The 23829-nt window shown below is 35.4% G+C and overlaps 1 protein-coding gene across 1 annotated transcript in view; it reads right to left on the bottom strand.

Annotated features, from left to right (window-relative positions):
- Positions 1–23492, bottom strand: part of LOC121405972 (receptor-type tyrosine-protein phosphatase epsilon-like) — a 28462-nt gene extending 4970 nt beyond the window's left edge. Inside the window, exons 1-16 of the mRNA XM_041596968.1 lie at positions 23211–23492; positions 22156–22584; positions 21827–21938; positions 10994–11058; positions 9780–10045; positions 9019–9106; positions 7351–7427; positions 7126–7162; positions 6433–6530; positions 5341–5460; positions 4354–4502; positions 2978–3113; positions 2449–2604; positions 1481–1580; positions 1083–1156; positions 155–280 (exon numbers count right to left, since the gene is read on the bottom strand). Coding sequence (XP_041452902.1) covers positions 155–280; positions 1083–1156; positions 1481–1580; positions 2449–2604; positions 2978–3113; positions 4354–4502; positions 5341–5460; positions 6433–6530; positions 7126–7162; positions 7351–7427; positions 9019–9106; positions 9780–10045; positions 10994–11058; positions 21827–21938; positions 22156–22584; positions 23211–23412 — 2235 coding nt within the window. The 5' untranslated portion in view covers positions 23413–23492. The remainder of the gene's footprint in view (positions 1–154; positions 281–1082; positions 1157–1480; positions 1581–2448; positions 2605–2977; positions 3114–4353; positions 4503–5340; positions 5461–6432; positions 6531–7125; positions 7163–7350; positions 7428–9018; positions 9107–9779; positions 10046–10993; positions 11059–21826; positions 21939–22155; positions 22585–23210) is intronic.
- Between the last annotated feature and the right edge of the window lie 337 nt (positions 23493–23829).

The raw sequence follows: 23829 nt of genomic DNA, 5'->3' as shown, positions 1-23829 counted from the left end.
TTGCTGTACTCTGTACCACAAATACAACCAACGGGAACGGTTAATGTAGAATAGACTACTCAGACTCAGATGGAGAAAATGAAATAGCAGTATACATGTTTACCATAGCTGTATAATGGTTTTAAGGAATGATATAAACTTATACTATGTATACCTTATCACGGCTGTCATCATTGAGCATAACAATGATCGCGGGTTGATAGTCGATTACCATTGACCAGAAATCACCAACGGTATTCGGCATGGGCATCTGTGTTGTGATGAATCCGTATCGAAGGCCCTGTACGATAGAAAAACCAATGGGTACAGTGAAGTGAAGGATGTTAAAATGTTTAGGATTGGATTAGATGGCAGGTCTGTGAATGCACCATGTAGGCAATTCTTGATTGTTTTTGGTGAAATTCTGAGAATAACTTTTGGATCTCGATGTTTCGAGTGGTTGCTCTTCGTCAGGAGTGACGACTTTTACAAGGGGAGGGGGGGTGTTTCATCAACATTTTTTTTCGTCATACAAGTTGTCCGATCTGACGAATTCTCTTGATTTTGAATGGATAAGATGCTCATTATTTATGGTAACTGTCAGATAGAACATCCGGACGGTCCGTTCATGAAAAACTCACCGGTATATTTAGGATTGTGTAAAGCATTTTACTTTACCTCTGATATCGGAGTGAATAGTGATAATTTTCATACAACAGCTCTTTGGTAATGATAATCCAAATCAAACATAAATAAACAAAAAAGGTTTGCCTTGTGTTCGGATCACAAAAAGATGTTGAACTTATTCAAATATTCGAATACTTATATAAACGTCGACCCTTGAATTATTATTTAACCCTTGGCACGCTAATCAGCTACTTATCCAATTTTGCACATTGGTATAATTAAATTAAAATCGTAATAATTGGTCAATGTTCATCTTTATACTGAAGATGCTTCTTGGTTAACATTTATGTAACAATGATCAGTATCAATCGTGCAATATGGAAAACTAGAATCAAATGAAAAAAAAATCATACATTATGTTCCCAATTATTTATTTTCCATGCAGCTAAAATCTGACCAATCAATAATAAACATACCCTAACGAAGCTGGCGTTGATGAAGTCAGAATCCGAAGAGCTCTTAGATTGCAGAATAACACGGTTCCTTTCCACTGAGGGGGGAAACGATGGAATAATTCGTATGAAAGAGCCGATTGCTGTTCGGCATATTGTAATTGCATTCGTATATGTAGGTTTTGTAATTCACTTTAATTCCATTTAATTGATTCTAATTCACAATATTTTTTCAGAATGAATTCATTTATCTATTCCAAATATTTTTGGGTTTGTGTATCATGCTAGTAATGATGTTTGTGATTTAAAACAAAATCAGTTGAATGACATTTTTTGGCGGAAAGTAAGCAGAGATTTGTCTATCATGCATAAAAATTAATTGTTTGAATTACAAACCAATGTTTATGAAAGTAAATACTTACGTGGAAGAATATTGGCATATCGACTCTTTGACCGATTTTCAGCCTGTGTACCAGTTCTTACCATTGCTGCTGGGGGATCAGGGCAAACGATCGTCAGGTTCTACAAAACACAGAGAAAAAAGGAAAAAATCCAGAAACTAGTACTATTTTTGACCAGCTACTCCAAACCTAAAAAATAAGTTGCCAGGCATGATTCTCTTTAAATAGCAAATTACCAAATTTGCTTTTCGGACAGGACAAATCTCTTTACTGGAAAGAACTAAGTTGCGAAGGTAAAACAAATAATAAAAAGGGTTTCTTTGACAACATTTTGGGGGAATGGTGGAAGTTTCACTGACATAGCACAATATGCAACAGGCATCTCATGGTCAAGTGAACCCCGAACTTAAAACTGGTTTTCGTCTTATTTGTTATTGAGCTCTCGGTGAATTTCCTCTCCTTTCCATCAACTTCTCATGAGGTTACAGTTGACCAATAATTAATATATCATTTTAATGTTTAGGAAGTGTTCATTGAAACTCAAAAAATCTCAATATCAACTTTGAGCGACATGTCATTACTTCGTTCCCTGATTCCATTTCATAGATATTATATGTTAACATGGCGTTGGGCTGCATATGACTGATTTGATTTTGGTTTCTGATGACCTACACTGGTCGGTACTTAGAATGGGCTTATGTTTTTATGACCGATTGTGCTAACTATTCACATTACAGAAATTCACATCCAAACATGCAAATATATATATTTGGATATAATTATCTACATGTATATGTTATTTTAGGATTCAGAATTACTCTTGTCCCATGCTTGTTGCTAGTCACGAATGTTTGTTGTAATTGAGTAATGCGTCAAGCAGACAGGCACGCCGATGAAACCAACTGCACACGGACGAAAATGTTATGGTTGGTTAAAGTCGGTTTCGTTCGTGCGACCATAGACTTAGTGTTGTGACTGTTTTATCTTACCTGAAATTGTTTGCCCAGTAGAGTGGACATCCCTTTTTTGTTTCTGGTTACTACTTGAAGTTTCATCAATGCAGATTCAAAGTAGCAGGCTTGGATTCTGGTATTTTCAGACAAGAGAGCTTCCAGGACTGCAATGTACACAAACTTGTATTGCTCCTAGAAAAATAATTTATGCAAAAAGTGATACAAGAAATAAAATATACTTTATCCCACACTCTTGAAAAAGGGGTGCTCATAAAAAATGTGAAAGCAATTGAAAAGCAATATGCTAGTTGTTTTGGTGAGACGCGATATCAATAAAAAAATGTCTGTTTTAAAAGTTCACAATTATTTTATTTACCTTCATGTATCTCAAATGTACTGGCTGTGTTAAGATCTTCTATAATGATAAATCATATAAATCATAAAAAAACAAAGCTTTATGAAGTTATGAACATATTAAAATCTTGGGTATCGGATCTTACCAAACAAGATACAGGGTAACAATATTATAATAATAAATAGTTGTATTACGTAACCAACCACCTACCTGTGTCTGCACCATGTAAGGGCGGTGTTGTCTCATCTTGGACACGTATCCAAAGATATCCACTTGATTGGTTCTCTTGGCTTCAGCTACCACACTGTCAATGCTCAACACTACACCAGTCCTTCCAACACCAGCACTACATGGATATACAATATGATGAATAAGAAAAAATATTATGATGAATGACGAGCAGAAGCAAGGATATAACATATGTATTTTTATCTATTGTTTTTGCTAAAGTATACTTGAGCAAATGGAGGGACCCATTAAATAGCAAGGCTTGTTGTGTGTGTTCTGGATACGAGATATTTTGTTTGTTTCGGTTGTTGGAATAAAGATTTGTGGTTTGTGTTCCAAATGTAATAAACTTTTCCCATGCACTTAAAAGTACCTATATGTAAAGTATCGACGGTTTGAGGAAATTCACGTTTCTTAAAACTATTACATGTCAATAAATTTATTGAGTTGAATGGAATGAAGAGCAAGAGGTATATCGTGTGAATAAAAAGACAAGTGGAATGCCTCTGGCCGTCTCACCTGCATCACGCTGTTCAATATAGCAGTAGTGCTGACTTTGAAAACTACTATAACTCGCACAAGATGTTCAGTGATACATGGTTACTCTATGTCCACTTTTTTATGACCTAGACCAATAAACTTACAGAGATATGATGGTTATTCAACAAAAAAACCCAACATGGGCAAAGTTCATTGACCTTACATGACCTTTGATCTTGATCATGTGATCTGAAACTCGCAGAGGATGTTCAGTGATACCTGGGGGGCGTTTCATCAATATTTTGGTCCGACAAGTTGTCAGATCTGACAAATTACCTGGATTCTGATTGGTTGAGAAGCACTGTTACTATAGTAACTGTCGGATAAAACGTCTGACAAGTCCTTTCAAGAAACGCTCCCCTGATTACTCTTATGTCCAAGTTTCATGAATCAGATCCATAAACTTTCAAAGTTATGATGGTAATTCAACAGATACCCCCAATTCGGCCAAAGTTCATTGACCCTAAATGACCTTTGACCTTGGTCATGTGACATAAAACTCATGCAGGATGTTCAGTGATACTTGATTAACCTTATGTCCAAGTTTAACGACCTAGGTCCATATATTCTTTTAAGTTATGATGTCATTTCAAAAACTTAACCTTAGGTTAAGATTTGATGTTGACGCCGCCGCCTATAGTCTCACTCTGCTATGGAGGTGAGACAAAATTGGGGTCGAAGGTGATACATGGAATAACCAAAATAAAGAAATGTAAATGAATGAATATGCTTTATCCGGTCATAATTTAAGGAGGATAGAATGATAGTTAATAGAGTAGCTGTCCGACTAGGGGGTGGATAACAGTATGTGTAATTACCTGCAATGAACCAGGAGAGGAGAGTCATTTTGACTATGATCCTTTTGCACTTCATCAATAAATCTAAGCAGAACACTTGTGCTGCTTGGAACTGCTTTGTCTGGCCACTGAGTAAAGTGGAACTGGTTCACAACCTTGGTGTCGGCACCCTATAAAAATATACATTATTCAAATCAAAGACACAAATTTACTTCACAGAACCGTTTAATGCCATTTCATGTGAAATTATATCAATTCAATAATACCTTTCACAATGTCATGAGTATTTGATATCTGTAAAATGCAATTTTACATAAATATCATAGTACATTATTTTGTAGGATAGCAATTCTCACTGAGATTAAAAGGTTGTATCAGTATCATTTTTTTAAATTTTACACCCCGAATTTATTATCCTTACGTGTCTTTTGCAAATCATGGAAATAGATAATTTACGAAACGTTGATACAAAGATTTTAATTTTCGGCATTTATATTTATTAATCAATTAATCGCTAATCATGAGTATTCAATATTCTTGTCTTTATTTCGCTTTTATAATAAATTTCAGGAACACAATTAAATTTTTTATGTCATAACTTCTTTCACATTGGAAATTTAGCCAATATCTTTAAGCGGCATTCGGATTTCGTGGAGAAAAATCTATAAGAAAAAGTTGTTTCGTCGATAGTCATGAAAACTGTAGGACATATTGAGATAAAGGAAATGTGTATCGGTCCCTATTTTCAATAAACAAATATCTACTTTTAGAAACAAAGTCTGTTCATTGAAAATATTCTCAGATTATATAGACCTAATCTCCAAAAGTTTGAAGCGTTCCTAAATCATTTGAAGAAATATTTTCTGCCTCAACACTTCAAATGAACTATCGAGTAATATCGTTATACGAGACATCCTTCTAAACTAGACAAGGGTACGATCTGCTTGATATACGGTTTATTTCTCCTTTATCTAAATTGTTAAACTAAATTACTTTCCTCGCACATACCCTTTTCATGAACATTGTTCTCTTTAATCCTCCGGTACAATTCGTAACAGATTCCAAATTGACAAAGATGTCACCAAAGGTCACAGATTTCGACTCTGGCCAGTATTGGCGACATTTTATCTGAATGAAAATGAGAAACATGACTGCACTGTACGTTAGATTCATAAGTCCTAAATGAGTCGTGTGAAAAAAAATGGGATAGAGCATAATTTCCCCAGAGCTATATTGCCCCTTTGTAGGTAGAACATCACATTTTTATCATTGTTCTGTTTTTCTCTCTTGTCATTTAATACATCTTGTTAATATTTCATTTTGCAATTGTTGAAATGCATCATTATCAATTTCCAGTATCTGATGTTTGATGTATAAGTTGCATATAGGACATGGATTTATTGTATAATTTATAATCATGTTTCAAAAAATTTAAACAACTTGTTTATGGAATGTGAATATTAATTTTGAGTTGAAAGAATACAATGAAATCATCCTTAAAAAAATTGTAATGTACCAAAGGGATTAGAGGCGAGTAGGATACTACAATTTGGTGTCGCTCGGGTTGGTTGTTGAATTAGTTGATTTAGTCCACCCAAGCTCCCTAATTTATCAAGCCTTTTGTATAAAGAATTTGTTATTAACGTGTTACAATTGAGATAACCGAGTAATAAAATTCGATCAGAAAATTCAGTGACTTGATCAAGATAATTTTAAAGTGCATCTAAAAAATAGCCAACTTTGGGACAGTTGGCTATTGGATTAAAATGTAATAGGCGAAATGAAAATGGACAAAGTGGCTATTGGACCAATTGGAAAAAAAATGCAATTAGACCAAATGATAATAGATGGAATGGTTATTAGACCAGCATGCTTTTGGCAAAGTGGCAATTGGACGAAATGCTGTTTGGACGATGTGGATAGTATACCAACTGATGATAGACGAAATGACATTAGACAATGGGTGCGTGAGCAAAATAACAGTAGACGGAATGACAATAAACCACACCAGATAGGCCTACACACCAACATGCAGGCGTGAATGTGATACCGACGGTTTCAAAATCCAGAAGAGAACGAGTTAGAAATTTTGCGACCAACCTTGTTTCCTTCTTGGAGGTTCGTTACCATGGCAATTGTTTTTACATTCTCCTTCCATACCAACCGCCAGAAATCAATCATGCTCGCATTATTTGGGCCTTGGAAAAACAATCGATATAAGTCAATTTGTTTTAACATTTCAAATCACATCATACAGAAAACAGAAAACCTTTGTTACCATTTGCGGTGTAATGAGCCAAATTCCGAATGAGGGCGAACATGTCATACATGTACATTGGATTTTTTAAAAAGTTACGAGCGAGGGTAGCGAGCAAGCAAAATAATCACCTTTTCAAAATAAAAAATCGAATTTTGCTGCCCTAACCCTCCTCTGTACGGAAGTAAATTGAGGAGACTAGGAAGAAGTCATGTATTACATGTACCAATGATTATTATGTTGATGTTGTTTTTTTATGATTATTGAAAGATAAATTATTCCTTAATCTATTATGAACAGCAAGATTTACGGAAAATGGTAAAACGTAGATTACAGATAATAGATTACAGATAATAAATACACATACCGAAAATATTTGTTTTAGTTATCATACAAAATAGTATTTTCTAATATAGGCCCTTTGCAATAAGTCTATGCTTCTTTGAATGTCTAAGTACTGTGCAAATGGTGCTAAAATCCCGTGTTATTTCAATCGGTATATGAGGGGTAACATCAGAAAGGAAATACAACTTTACCTTGTGAGGCGATATATGCATGCTCATTTCCAAAGCTCTGGAAGTTATAGAGAAAATAAATAAAAAAGCAAAATAAAGATAGGGAATAGTGACGAACTTAAAAAAAAATGACAAAAAAAAATTCAAAATTTCAATCTACACAAAAGCGAAAAAGGAATAGAGATGACTTGTGTTTTCTTTTTTTGTGTTTTTAGAGAGCAAAATCTAGAAAGGGTTCCTATTTACCGGCAGAAATGAAGCGTTGAAGTAATGGGATTCAGGGTCTCCATTTATGATTGGCAGGACAACTCTTGATGAATCGTCTGTAATCAAAGTAAGAACCATATTGGATATATAATCAAAAGAGAGAGAGAGAGAGAGAGAGAAAAAAAGAGATACATAGAGAGAGGGGGGGGGGAGAAGGGGTAGGACTTTGAATTAGAGACGCATGGAGTGAAATTGTTTTCAAATACACACACAAAATATAAAAAGCACGCATAACAATAGGACTCCAGACAAACAAACTTTTTTTTTGCAATAACTTAATAACTCAAGAGTGTGTGTGTGTTTGCGTACACAGTTGAAGGATGGTAAGAGAGGACTAGCGGGATGAAGTAAGGAAAGAGAGATGTGAGGAAAGTTTGATAATTACAGGAAATACATAATTCGATGCCACTAGAGTGTATTGTTGGAATGTGCCTAACTATGTTTATCTCAACTTCTTACGGAAATATATTATACTCCTTTTCAGGTTTGTAATGTTTATAATGCCATTCGCGCGTCATGATTGTTCATCCCTTTGATTAGCAATTGTTATGGAAGTATTCTTTGTTTTACATCAACATATACATCACAATTGCAATTTTGCAGTATCACATGTATACTAATTGCAGTATTGCTAATGTCGTGTAGAGGACAAAGTTTTTATAATTTCTTTATTTGTTGTAATGTTTTATTTTTCTTTATTATTTCGAATCTGTAAAGGCAGGACAGACGATAAAATCGATCTGAGTTTTAACGCTTGGGGGCGTGTCGCTTAATCTTCCTCGTCGTGGGAAAGTGGTAGTGATGATAAAATACATTTGAATTTGACCGCTTGGGGGCGTGTCGCTAAATTTTTCTCGTCGTGTTGAAGTGTTGACGATAGCTGGTGTTATATTTCGCTTATTTTATGATACAAGCCCAAATGACGTGAGTAGAATAACTTGCTATCTTAATATTAATTAGTTATATCATCTTTTAAGCTGAGTGGCATGATGAAATACGGAGTGAAAGTAACAGAAATAGATGAGTCAAGTTATAACATGAATGAGGTGTGCACATGAAAAGATGGCATATGTGTACACGTGAATGTTACGTAATGGAAATACACAGTCGTGCAAAGCGACATGAATGAGGCGCCTTTGGTTCGGGCACACGAGGAATCCATATTGTTATTTACATGTAGCCTACATATAAGGGAGAAATGAACGAAAGACCGTCATTGTTAAAGATGCACGATGAATTTTTTAAGGAATTATGAAGTTTAGTAAAAATATGACTGCAGGGTACAAAATACTCGACCTTTATCATTGCACTCCATATGTTCTTGAAGGATGTTAAGGTGATGTTGCTACAGCTATGTAGACAATTGTTTTTGTTTTGATATCAGATACAGAAGAAATACCATGTATATATGACGTGTTATGAACAAGTCAGTCCATATATACATCCTTTTACTTGTTTATTCTGTATTAAATTGAACATTAAACTGCATATTCTCCGCTTTTTCATACAACTTAAGTGGTGTGTTTCTACACAGTCTGCAGTGATAGCCGTATCACACGCCAGAGCCGGGCTCCTCCTAGGAACCATTTACTTCTTCCATATTAGCGATTAATAGCTAACATTTGTGTTACGGGTGATCCTACTTACATGGCAAGATATTCTTGTATCTGTTCTTCTCAAAGTTGATCTTCTTCTTGGCAACCGTTTGAGGAAAGATGTTTGCTTCTGGTAGGCACTGATTTGGGAAAGATTAAATTATATAGTTTTTTTTCAAAGATTTGCTGCAAAGCACATTAGAACATAAAACTTTTTGCAATTATACCATTTTAATATTCGAACCGCTGTCTTCTTTCTGTAGTTTAGGAAATTTGTGATCATGATGATTTGGATAACACTGATATCAGTTTCACAGGAATATAACATCATAACTTATGCAAAACTCATCGTTAAGCGCTAAAATACAAACCTTTGTTCTCTCATTTGTTATTAGTCCAGCATATACATTACATCATGAATATGAACATTCTGTTTTAAAGTGTAATTCTGAATTCATTTATTTTGGTTATATTTACTTATGTGCTAAAAATAATCATGCAATTTTTCAGACGTAGATAAAACTCCATTCAAGCATTATTTGCGTAAGCACATAAATGAATAAATCGACGAATTATAATGACAATGTAAAATGACAAATTTTTGGGCTCCAAATAAATCATTTGTTTCTTTTTCAGGCACAATTGTTTCTTCCATTGTCAAATCCAAAATTTCTGCACTAAAATTGGTTGCTATCCACAGTTGGTATCTTGATAAATATATTGTGAGTCTTTGAATCTTTTTAAAAATGTGGCAGAGAAAACAAACATCTCTAGCTAACTACATGTACATGTATATGACATAAATACACTTACATGGAATTCTTCGTAGAACATATCTGTATATCTATTGTTCTGAACTAGTGTGGCAAACTGTGAAATTGGTATTGGATGGCGCTCCTTGGGCGCTTCTTCTGACCTGGATACCGGTACATCAGCATGGTCTACACCATTGGAAGTCACCCGTAATTCGGCGGCGATAGAGGGCTTTGGTCGTACGACAGGTTTACGTGGTGTCACATTTGGAGTTGATTTTAGTGTGTCAGTTGATTTTGGTGTGTCAGATTTTCCAGTTTCATCCTCTGCAGTGACGTAAAAAACGGTGGATATGAGTGTTACGGGTTGTAATTAAGACTACGAAACTTTAATCCAAAAGTTATTTGTCTCCGTTTTAAGTCTGAATACTATTTCTTCAATTCCGCAACTCAGTCCAAGAAAAAAAGGAAATGGCTGTAATTCTTATACAACCAATTCAATTTTATTTATTTCAGGTGTTAAATTCATTACGATATCTTGAGTGCTACATTCAATACACTAATTAACTTTACGATCCAAACTTAAAGCAATTAGTAATATGCGAGATCTGGATAGCGTTTAATAACGGACAATAGAAATCAATGAAACGTATTTGACATTGAGTACCTTCATTACGAATAGTGGCAGTTCCTCAAATCCTATATACATTATTGGCTCATATACTTTACCTTTGTAAAGTGTGCATCCTAAGATATTAATTAATCACACTTGGCATTATGACAAACAGATTTTCGATTTCATTTTAGAAGCTATTTCAGTTTATCCTGTAAGCAAATCTCTCTCGGAGGAAAGAAAATTCTAGATATGATTTTTATTTGGCTCATGGCAAAGTACCTAGAAGAAAATTGAAACTGAAACAATTTTCATTCACTAGGCTTATGATTCTTGAATTTCGCCAGAGATTGTAATACCATCGAAAATAGCTATTTTTCTCTATCCTTTGCTGTCAGTTTTGTCTAGGATCCTTATATGTATAATAATGTGGTTTGGAATCGCAGGCGATATCCACCCAGTGGCATCAAATAATGATCACGTTTTCATTTATAATTGCCATGGTAACATGGCTCAGTTGCTACTTAGTAACCCAAATCGAAATTCCGATGGCACAATAAAGACATAATCACGCGTCTCTACTGAATTGCCTCTAGAATGAACCAATGGTTTATCCCAACAACTGATGTGCCCAGCGAAATTAGTATACAACATGAACATACCTGTTGAAATGCCACCAATGTAATCATTATCATAGGAATAGGAGACCGGCTTGGGGCGAGGTTTTCTTCTAGAAAAAAAAATGAAAGCTTTTGCGATTATGGTAAATACGGGGAAAAATTGATATAAACGTAAATAAAGAACGTAAATGAAGTAAATGGTATCGAACGGCGATCTTATACGACAATTAAACATTTTTTCGTAACTAATTTTTTTAAACATCTGTAATATGAAAAACAATGAATGCCACAGGTACGTTTATGGCAGTAGAAAATTGAATCACATTGGGGATGAGAAGTGATAAGATATAGGGTTTTGATGGTAATGGTGCAGTAGCTTGTCATTACGTAATATTTCATTTGTCATTTATTTCATTTTCAACAAAATATAAATCAAATAAATACAATCATAACAAGTCAACGTCATAAAAATATATATCAATGCCATAAAATCAACTTGAGAAAGACATGCTATAAAACAGTTATATATAAAATAATCATGTGTAAAGAAATTGTGATCTATAATTTGTGAAAATGGAGGATCCCACTAAAAAGCTAGGCTTGTAGTTGTGGGCTCCTCAAAATCTGACAAACGAGAAATTAATTTTATATATTCAAATCAAATCAGAAACTATGAGAGCCAACAGGAGACATCATTAAAAGAAAATATCAAATAATCAAATGTGAAAATTACGCAAAAAACTCAGGAATGAGAAAATATAGAAAGAAAGCGAATGAATGAAAGAGAGAGAGAGGGAGAGAAGAATGGGGGGGGGGGGTGAGGAATGAATGTGAGAACTGCATATGAACTAGGCCTAAAGAGAGAGGAGTGTAGACAAGAAGCAAAGTAGCGCATGACTGAAAAGGAACTGTGAATAAAGATAAAAATCTGTGATGATGTATTTTTCAGACTTGATTATAAGATTTCAGTAAGAAAGATTTTAACTTTCTTTTGAAAGTGAACAGAGAGGGGGAATTTCTTAAATCGTTGTGAAGGGAATTCCAAAATTTTGGGCCTTCATAAATGAAAGTATTTTTGGCTTTGAACGTCCTGAAGAGCGGTAAATGGAATTCATCTGATTGCCTAGTTGGGTATTTATGAATGCTCTCATTTTTATGAAACATGTCATGAAAAACAATGGGTAAATTATTGCTATTATATTGATACATAAATTGACCTAATTGAAATGAATATAAATCCTTAATTTTCAAAATCTTGTTTTCGAGAAATAAAGAATTAGTATGAGAGCGTATTGGAGCATTGCAAATAATCCGGATAACTTTCTTTTGCAATATAAAAATCAATCAGGTATGGCAAAATCAATGACGAATAAAGCATAAATAATGAGGATTGCGGTAAAAGAAATTTCATTCTGTTGATAACACCAATATTTCTTGATATAATTTTACATACATTGTTAATATGCACTTTCCATGTAAGATGGCTATCAACTGTGACCCCCAAAAATTTAGTATGAGAAACCTGTTTTAATGGTGTGTTGTTTAGAATTATATCCGAAGGTAATGAATCTAAAGAGTTGCTAAATAGCATGTAATTTGTCTTTTGTAAATTAAGTGAAAGTTTGTTCGCATGTATCCATTGCGATATACTTAATAACTCAGTATTAACTGTATCAACTAAAATATTTGGATCTTTATGTGAAAAGAAAATATTGGTGTCATCGGCAAATAATATAAAAGATAGAGAGTTTGATGATCTATAGAAGTCGTTTATGTACAAAACAAAAAGAAGAGGGCCAAGTAAGCTTCCTTGAGGTACACTGCAACTGGTGTTTCGTAGTTCAGATTCATATTCGTTTAAAGATACATATTCCCTCCTATTCATTAAATAACTCCTGAACCACTCCAAGGCCTTCCCACGCACACCATAGTGCGACAGTTTATAAAGTAAAATGTCATGGTTAATGGTGTCGAAGGCCTTGGAGAAGTCCAGGAATATACCTACAGTGTGGGACGATAAATCCATTGAGTGAGAGACTTTCTCAACAAAAGACAATAAAGCGTGTACGGTACTGTGCTTTTCACAGAAGCCAAACTGAAAGTGAGAAAATATATCAAACTTTTTAAAAAACGAAATTACACGAGTATATACAATCTTTTCCAATAACTTAACAAACGAAGATAATAAAGAGATAGGTCTATAGTTCCCAACATCAAGCTTATCACCTTTTTTAAAAAGTGGAATGACCTTCGCAGTTTTCATTGCATTGAGAAATTGACCACACGATAGTGAAAGATTAAAAATATGGACCAAAAGGTCCATATAATATATCATGAAATGATTTAAATGGGCACATAAAACCAGGGTTGGCACGTTTTTAATGGTGTGTTTTAAAACATGTTAACTGCATGCTAACAGCCTTTCTGCGGGAAGGCGACATGCAGTGCGCGCTAACTGCCTTTGCGGGCAGGCGACGATTAATGGATTCTAAAACTGACATTGTACTCTTAAGGTACAGACATAAGCAAGAAACTTTGCGCTTTGTAACGATGAATTGATTTGTGGCCCAGTGGATTAGTCTTAGAACTTTGAAACAGAGGGTCGTGGGTGCAAATCCCAGCCATGGCGTAATTTCCTTCAGCAAGAAACTGATCCACAATGTGCTGCACTCAACCCAGGTGAGGTAAATGGGTACCGGTAGGAAATAATTCCTTAAAAAGCTATGTGCGGTCTAAACGCTTAGCCGGGTAAATAGGAGCGCATTGAGCTCTTAACAAGGTGGATATTTGCGCAATATAAATACCCTATATTATCATAATAATTTATTAAAGGTCAAGTCCACCTCAGAAAAATGTTGATTTAAATCAATGGAGAAAAATTAGACAAGCACAATGCTGAAAAATTCATCAAAATCGGAAGTAAAATAAGAAAATTATGACATTTCAAAGATTCGCTTATTTTCAACAAAATAGTTATATGAACGAGCCAGTTACATCCAAATGAGAGAATCGATGACGTCACTCACTCACTATTTCTTTTGTTTTTTATTGTTATTGTTTGAATTATACAATATTTCAATTTTTACGAATTTGATGATTAGGACCTCATTGCCTGAAGCACAAATTGTTAAAATAATGGAATTCCACGTGTTCAGGGAGGAATGAAACTTCATTTCACATGACAATGATGAGAAAATACAAATATTTCATATTTCATATAATAAAATAGAAAAGAAATAGCGAGTGTGTGATGTCATCAGTTCTCTCATTTGGATGTAACTGGCTCGTTCATACACCTATTTTGTTGAAAATAAGCGAAACTTTAAAATGTCTAACTTTCTTATTTTACATCCGATTTTGATAAAATTTTCAGTGTTATGCTTGTTGAATTTTTCTCTTTTTATTCAAATCAAGTTTTTGTTGGGGTGGACTTGTCCTTTAAGTACCTGAAGCAGCATAAGACAATCAGCTAGCAAACCTTGACCATAAAATCACAGGGGAACTCAATGGCCCCCTCAAAATTTTATATGATAAAGCTATAAACATGACAGGGCCACGCCGTATCATTCAAGACTATTTTGGGATGCATGCATGGGTATGCGGTTATGCTATTACACAAGTGCACGTCAGACCCACTCAAAAACGTGATTCAATAAAGCCAATTGTAAATTCTCGCCAAAATCTGTATCATTTGTACTTTTTGTTAATTGAAATTATTGCCAATGATTTCCATTTTAAAAAAAGTTAAAAAACTTTTTTTTATACTGATTTCTTTTTTCTTATATGCATTTGATTTAAATTCCTCAATTGAAAAAAATAAGCAGTTCAAGGGCTTTATTCATAAATTGAAGTAAAATTGGCATAATCAATTCAAATGAAATAAATATTTCTTCATTGAATGAAATTAAAAGCTTTGAAACCCCAAAGATAACAGTATGTCATTTCAGTCCATTGTGCAAATTCTTCTCGCACCCCCGTCCCCAATTGACAAGACTAAAAATACCCCGGGAGTATGTGTATATGCACATGCATAAGGAATAAAGTTATAAAATGTCAAATTTAGTGGGGCTTTTTTTGGCATTAAATTCCCGTGATTTAGTCATTTTTAGGGGAAATATTAACCTTTCTGTTGGACATTCAGTAACAAATATTGTGGTCTTCTCTTACTTACTCGAAAAATGTATTTTAAATATAAAGAGCTTAAATCAGACTGTATAGTTTAATTTATTTACGAATTTTGCATCATTCGTTGGGAAAAAAAACGATTTAAAACGTTTTAAAATATTATAAACGTTTTATTTCATTTTTTTAAATAAAAAACGTTTTTTGTGACAACCCTGCATAAAACAATACTGCACATCGCACTACCATAGTAGATATGTAATAGTCCCACAACTGAGGAACGTTGTGCCTCAATGAATTAGTTTCGGACTCTAAACAGAGAGCGTCGTGGGTTCGATCCCAGCCATGACGTGATTTCATTTAGAAAGAAATTGATAAACAACGCGTTGCACTAAACCCAGGTGAGGTGAATATGTACCGGGAAGGAATGTATTCCTTGAAACGCAGTCTGCGTAACAGCTGCTCTGCTATATTAGACATGGTAATTATACTGCATAATGTGTGCTTAGAAACTTTTGATTGATTAGTGTAAAGCGCTATAAATATTACATCATAATCATTATGAATTCAATATATTAAAGGCATTATTGCATTAGTCAAATTGGCTGATATCGGAAGCGCCGTGGCCTAGCGGTTCCGACTCTCGCCTTGTAATCAGAGGGTAGTGTGTTCGAGTCCAAACATGGCCTAGCGTCGCACAGTGGGCCAGAATGAACCCAAAGTGCGACAAAACCCTTTTTTCACATATTTATACGATTAAATTTGGTAGATAGGGGTAATTTCACCCGTAGAATTCAATAAAAGTATTTTCAAATATTGATGACGTCATTAAAATACTGTTTTCTGATTGGCTGTTAACATTTGAGAAGAAATTACATCTAATTCTACAATAATCTTCAAATTTTCAGAAACTAGTTTTAGAGAAATTTCAGCAATAAGGAAGCATATTAGCAAACAGCAAACACATAAACAGGCAAACAAACAAAAAAAAGTCTGCTCGGGGTACAAACAATTCAATTTGTGACTTGAGTATCGCTTAACCCTAAAAAGACTGGGGGCTGATTCAGCCCTCCTCGACATTTTTCGCGATAAATCCGCCGCGCAAAATTTTTTGACCGCGTCGCTCACTGACTTTTTACTTTTAAGTCTCGGGCAACTTTTGAGACCAAAATTGTGACCCCTGGGTACTCGGTTCCGAAATTACGCAACATTTTGTAAGTGCATGCAGACCCCAAATTACTCAAAAACGTGAATTTGTGTACAAATCCAATGCAAATAGTGTTTTCAGCCAAAATTCATAAATGTATCATTATTTTTCCTTTAACTGCTTAAAATCAATTAATTAAGCCCTTGACAATTTACATTGAAAAAACGATAAAAAAACAAAAATTCGAAAAACAAAGAAATACATAAGAAATTTAGAAAACAATAGAAAACATAAGAAAATAAATGTGATGTTGAAATTTTCTAAAAATAAATTTGATCAGATGCCTATCTAGAGTATGTGAAACAAAAATAAGCAATTCAGGGGCATTATTTTATTAATTAGAGCAAACTTATGGTTTTACGCATAAATTAGCATCATTAAAGGTAAATGCTAGTTTTGGTAATGATATCAAAATGAGTTCGTACAGAATCCAATGAAATGACCACCAAAGTGTCTGTTTGTATAAATAAAACTTATGTGCCAAAGAATTCTGGAAGAAATTGTGTAATTGCTGAGAAATCATCAAATAAGCACAGGAAACGGGTAGGGCGTCGGGACCGACGCCCTAAGCAATAATTATACATTGTCCCACGTGCGCTTATCTGTGTTGGGGATCTTCGGCGTGAACATTTTTTCAGCGTAGATTTCAAGATTTCACAAAGTTCAGTTAATGTAACAGTACCAGATCTAGATCCTCGATGATATACTGACAATTAAGCCTTGTTTTACAGACTTTCTCATGAAATCAGTGTTTACTGCAACTACTGGAATTTCTCTTTAATGAGACATGAGATTTTTTGAAGAATTTGATGTTATAGATTTGTAGGTAATGCCAAGGGTAATGCGTGTGCCAATTTTCGTCGCGATCGCGCGATCGACGGCCGAGATCATAAGGGGGGGGGGGGGGGGGGGGGCTGAATCAGCCCCCCGTCTTCTTAGGCGTCGAAATAGCCCAGTCTATTTAGGGTTAAAGAGGGCGCCCTACCATGAATCCGGGGGAATTGTAAAATTCAAAGTGAAATTGTAAAAAAAATGCAAAGGGGTATTTTTTATTCAATGGGTACAATGATTAACCACACCTACATGAATTAAAATGGATTGATGCCAGTATTGGACAGTGAAATCTTTAAAATAATTATCCCAATGATAAATAATAGAGGCCGGGTCCTCTGCAGGTTAATCGGTACAAGGCCTACCTATATATTTCACCAAGAACAGCGTATACAAAGTTATTCCGAAACAGAGTCTCTCTCTGTTATCTCAACAACCATTATGTCTTTGGTGAGAGGATCTTTTAGCATACATGTACTTTGAACATCAGGAGGAAGAGGCTGTGCTTGTTGTACTCTTAAAAATTTGCTACTAATCACAATGTCACTTGTTACCATTAGTCTGTGGAATACATATAAAGTCAAGAGTCAGAGACCAATCAATCCTTGAAATGATAATATGCACTTCCTTCTTGATTGATATTAACAATTTATAGCAAATTTAGAATGAGCCAAGAGATAAACGAATTCATACGTGTATGTGAAGTTACAAACCCTTCATTTTTTTTTTGGCGGGATAAATACTAATAATGATAATGCAACTTTATACATGTATAGATCCCACGTATCTGTCATTTTCATTTTTTGGCAGAAAACTGAGTGAAACCAATCACATCCCTAGTCATGTGTGTTATAGCGATATACAGTAGGACTTGCTTTATGATAGCGATATACAGTAGGACTTTGTTTATGAACAACAAAACAAATTAATAATCTTACCCGGGAATCTTACCTTAAGAATTAATCTTCTCAGAATGACAGCATATATGCAACACGGGATGGAACAGTTTGACATCAAAATGAAGTTGTTTTACATGTATTACTATATAGTTAGTGGAAGTGGAAATGACAGCTTGTCTTAACGTATGTTTAACGAGAATATTTTAGGAAGATACCAGTCTAAAGAACCAGACACCTGAGCCAGACACCCCCCCCCCCTCTCTCTCTCTCCCACCACGCGACGGTGAGTTTCACAGAGATACGGTCTTATACGGTCCCGAAGGGAGCGGGGAGTTTGTTTAATGTCACCCGCAACGTTCGGCACGCGCATAATGGGACACTAACTTGGAACGACTTTTTGTGATAAATACGGCGAACATGTGGTTGGAAAATTGGTTATATCTCCAGAAAATGCACGTATCTGCAGCTAAATTTGGTATCATTGTAAAGCATGAACTATAAAAAAGACCGTCATGGTATTTATAGCGCAGCAATCGGCAGCAATTTGTAAAAGAAATGCTCATGAAAAAAAAATTGCTAAAACCCCCCATTGTCAAATGGTTTCGTCCAAAATATCCTCTGAAGGGATCATCATTTTATCTCGAAAATTTTTGATCACTTAAAACAATCATTCATCAAAAAGTACCGTGAATTAGAAATAAATTAAGCTATCCGTTTTGTTGAAACAATGAAATATCTAAAACGTGTCATTTTCACATGCGGTAGCCGTAAAGGTTCATTTTTCCGGTAATATTGAATAAAATGGGCAACTAATAATCAATTTCATGGAGAAATATTGTATGGAGACATCCTACAGGTTCTTATCTTTCCTTAGAACATGAAAAAAAAAAATTGTTTCATGACCAAAAACCAGTTTTGGCGCACTTTTGCTCTCTCCTGGCCCACTGTGCGTCGTTTTGTAAGGCGTCAATCCACACTTTGCCAACAATTGGGTACCAGTAGTAGGAAACACCGTCATTCTTGTTGACTTAGCAGACGGCGCCTATAACAGGCTGCGAAAAAAGCTATTATTCCAGTGACCGGGTGATTTATTGGTGATCAGAAGCGCTTTGAGAAGTCGTATATTGATAAATCACTATAAAAACCAAATATTATTATTATGTTTTTGGAAACATATGTCCTTTATTTTGTAATTAAACCTAGGTTTAACCCTAGTCTAAACTAGAATTCTAGACCACACCTCTATGGAATACCGAGTTCCACGATACTTCTTCCGTAATCAAGGCAAATAAAATGTACCAACTGATTCATTAAAATTCATTACTACTTTCCTAGTTTAATCTTTATCATGACAAAATAATTAGTTTTTAGAATCTTTTCCAACAGGAATCGAATAATCTTTTTACTTGGTAAATGAGTTGGCATGTGGCACTCCATAAAATTGTGGTCAAATCAGGGGCGGAAATCTCTCCCAAAAGGTAGGGGGACAAAAGGCTAGAAAATTTGACAAGCCCCCCCCCTAAAAAAATAATATTAATAAAAAATAAAAAAGTTATCATCCAAAAAGTGAGGTCATCTCGTCCTAAAATACGGGTTTTATTTCGATTTTTAATAATTTTTTTTCTTGCCATCATAAAAGACCACAAAAAGTAGGGGGACATTTGATATTGTGTCCCCCTACTATTTTGAGTAGGGGGACACGTCTCCACTGTCCCCCTGGGATTTCCGCCCATGGTCAAAGTTAACCCAGGATTAAAGGAGAAATATATTGATTATGAATGTGGTCTTATTATATATCAATGGAAAGGTAATGATGTGGGGATCATCAGTGGGTCATTCAAAAATACCGAAAATAATATAAAAAGGTGAAAATCGCCGATTAAAAAACGCTAAAATGCCCCTCAGAAATATGCCTCGCACCGGTCTCTCAATTGACTGGAATTTGATGACGTCACTGTCTGTACGAGAGGCGTGATTGGCTCTCCCACGTGAAGCTCCACTTGCATGCAAAACCTGTTGCGTGGGTACGTTTTCTCCACACTGTCACTGAATACTTCTATCACGAAATGAAAGAAAACCCAGAATTTTATCTAGATTTGGATTTTCAAATTGATGATTTTAAAGATGAAGAGAATGATGATGTGAACAACACAGTGACGTAGTTGGAGGTTAATTGGGGGAACTATGCCGATGATGATGATGAAAAATTCAACTTGCCTGACGATCACAAGTCATGTACATGCTGATTCGCTACCAACTCATGCAGCTGCTGCTACAAGTGCTAGCTACACCGCGCGGGCCAAATTAAATCCATGAAAATGAATAACCACATCCAGACAGAGTCTATCATAAGAAGGAAAATAATGATATAACTGTACTATACAAACAAGTGAATAATCCGAACCTGAAGGCAAATCAACTCAACGAATAGCAGCAGACGATATGCACCGACGATAAACTTCATGTGGCTGGGATAGATTGTCACTCGTTCTGTTAGATGTAATTTGTAACTCATTAATTTGACAAAATTACGAAATTCGGGGAATTTTTTATCTATATAAAAATATAGTAACATCTCTTATTATTTTTTGTATTACGATAAAACCTGTTTTGAAGGAAAACGTTGAGGTAAACTAAAATAACATGTAATAGATCATCCCCCAACATGCGTAGCTTGTATGTCATTGCAAACAAACCATCTCAAACATGCACGCATTCCTTCCTTGCTCGCCTTGCTGATTGAGAGCTGTGCAACACGTGCATAGATCTATTCTTTCAGTCTAGCTCAGCCAAGGCGAGCAAACAATACGGCATGTGTTGTTGTGATGGTTTGTTTACGATCACATAATAATCATGATAATGGGGATGATCTTTTACATCTAATTTTAATTTACCTCAACGTTTTCCTTCACAACAGGTTTTATCGTAATTCAAAAAAATGATAAGAGATGTTACTATATTTTTATATAGATAAACAATTCCCGAGTTTCGTAATTTTGTCAAATTAATGAGTAAAAGTTACATCTAACAGAACGAGTGACAATCTATCCCAGCCGCATGAAGTTATCGTCAGTGCATATGCCATATCGTCTGCTACTATTCGTTGAGTTGATTAGCCTTCAGGTTCGGATTATTCACTTGTTTGTAAGTACAGTTATATCATTATTTTCCTTCTTATAATAGACTCTGTCTGGATGTGGTTATTCATGTTCAGCATGAATTCAATTTGGCCCGCGCGGTGTAGCTAGCACTTCCAGCAGCATGAATTGGTAGCGAATCGGCATGTACATGACTTCACTTGTGATCGTGTTGCAAGTTGAATTCATCATCATCATCGGCGTAATTCCCCCAATTTACCTCCAACTACGTCACTGTGTTGTTCACTTCATCATCATTCTCTTCATCTCAAAATCATCAATTTGAAAATCCAAATCTAGATAAAATTATGGGTTTTCTTTCATTTCGGGATGGAAGTATTCAGTGACAATGTGGGGAAAATGTACCCTTGCAACAGGTTTTGCATGCAAGTGGAGCTTCACGTGGGAGAGCCAATCACGCCTCTCGTACAGACAGTGACGTCATAAAAAAATCCCCAATTTCGCGGACGTAATTCTGCGTGTTTGAAGCATTCAGAGAGAGAACTTTAAACTATCAATTAACTGAGTTTCATCGGTCTCCATGATAAATGATGTACATCATCGTGTTCTCCTTATTTTTTTCCTTTATTGTGATATATGATTCTCAATTTTTACGATTTTCAATATATTTCTACTTTAACTAAACCATGGCCATCAGAATAACACCGAATAAGATTACCTTCTCCATCTTAGTACAATTATTATGATGACAATCAGCAGCACGATGAAGATTATTCCACCGACTGCTCCACCTACAATAGCACCAGTTGAAGAAGGACCCGGAGGGGGTTCTGTTAATGAGAAAAAAATACATTACAACTGAGAATTGAACGTTAACTAATCAAATGAATCCAGCAAATCACTAATGCCTAATTTTAGCTTTGAATGCATATCCCCTCATATGGTTATGTACACAATATTAATACAAATCGCAACGCAACGAGTTAATTTGTCTTCGTACGTCAGGTCCATGGCAAATGCACAAGATCGAATTGAGGGAAATCTTACCTATTTCCCGAGTTGTCACACTTAAAGCCGGACCCTTTTCTCCTTCACCGTTCAGGCCATCACGAACTGCTGAAATCTGAATCAGATACGACTGACCATCATCCAGACCGGTAACATTGTGCATCAGTGTTCCTGCATCCCCTTGTCTCTTCTTCCTTGATGGCAAAATCCTTGGAGGTCCGACCATAGGAGAATTCATCCATTCCGCATCCTCCCTTCGTCTTCTTGAAGATTCCCTCTCTCTTGGGACACCTGATGCAGTAATAGAGGTGACTGTTTCGTTTCCATCCGAAGAGGTAACGTATACTTTATAACCGATGACAGGACCATCTCCAACATCATCGCCAGGTTCCCAGGAATCCCATGCAATAACCAGATAACTGTAGCCTTGCTCCGCTAATCTAGGCTGGCTGTTGTAGACCGGAAGAACTGAAATGGGCACAAATATTTCAAATAATTTGGTTATAAATGTAATAAATTTCATTTTTCGGACAAGAATGAACCATAGACTCAATTTGGCCCGTGTAATCTAATTTCAAACTGTGTCAAATGTCTCGAATTATATTTCCATTAATGCATTACTAAAAACCCTGTTGGTTACCACGAAAAGCCACATATGCAAGGAACCCCTCGGCATAAGTAAATGAAGTTTCTGCACAATGTGCAATGGGCTTTAGTTCTAATCTGCTTTAAAAATTTCCCACCCTATTCCAACAATAATGATGCCAACGTATATTATATATTCCTGTATAAATGTATGGCTGTATATGTAACAACATTCATCGATGTCTCTTTACACCAATTTCGTGGATACATGGCTTGTGGACACAGCACATACAGGCTATCCCCCACAATGTCCAATGCAAAATGATTTATTCGAAAATCCAATAAAATACTTAGCCTTCCTCACTACAAACTTCCCTTTCGTAATTTCACTTGCATGACTGTGGCGCAGAATAGTCGATCACACTCAAGTCTACTTATATCATGTACATGCTTGAATATTCGATGCAAGGATTATTGAAAAAAGTTCATTTAAATGATTCAGAACCTACCAAATGTCCCCTGAGGGCGTAAGCTGATATAAGCAAGTCCCTCGTCACTGGTCGAATTGCCAACAAAACAGTAAATTGTTTTAGTTTCTATGTCATCAATGGAAAGTGTAAAGTTCGATTGTAACGATGATCCATCACTGATGTCAGTAGAAGTTGCAGTAACGAAACTTTCAGTTGAGAAGTCCCCAATAGAGGCTCTCATGGAGAGGCCGTCGTCTGAGTTGGAAGCGAATGTGCAGGAAATGATTGCCGTGCCTGGATTCGTCTTTTCTCTAGTAGCGGTAAAACGATCTTCAGAAAAGAAAAGTTTTAAACAGAAAAAGTGATATCTTAGTGGTGGGTTCATGAAAATTATATTTTAAGAACTGTATAATGGCCAATGCAAAATGCAGCATATCCTGCTAGCAAATGTTTGCATAAGCCATAATTAAGCAAAGGGATGCTGTGTACTTTTTAACTAACTCAAGTGGATTAAAAACTTTGGAATCTATATATTTCAATTATTTGAGGACTGAGACTGTCATTACTGCTCATTCCCGAACATGAACTGTCGGTGACGTTCTCTTAGAACTATCATGTGGTTAAGCAATTTGATACTATTGTTTTTTAAGCTATTTTA

Source organism: Lytechinus variegatus, chromosome 19 (assembly GCF_018143015.1).
Source record: "Lytechinus variegatus isolate NC3 chromosome 19, Lvar_3.0, whole genome shotgun sequence".
NCBI lineage: Eukaryota > Metazoa > Echinodermata > Echinoidea > Temnopleuroida > Toxopneustidae > Lytechinus > Lytechinus variegatus.
Note: the sequence above shows the minus strand (reverse complement) of the source record. Positions and strands in the feature narration are given on the sequence as shown.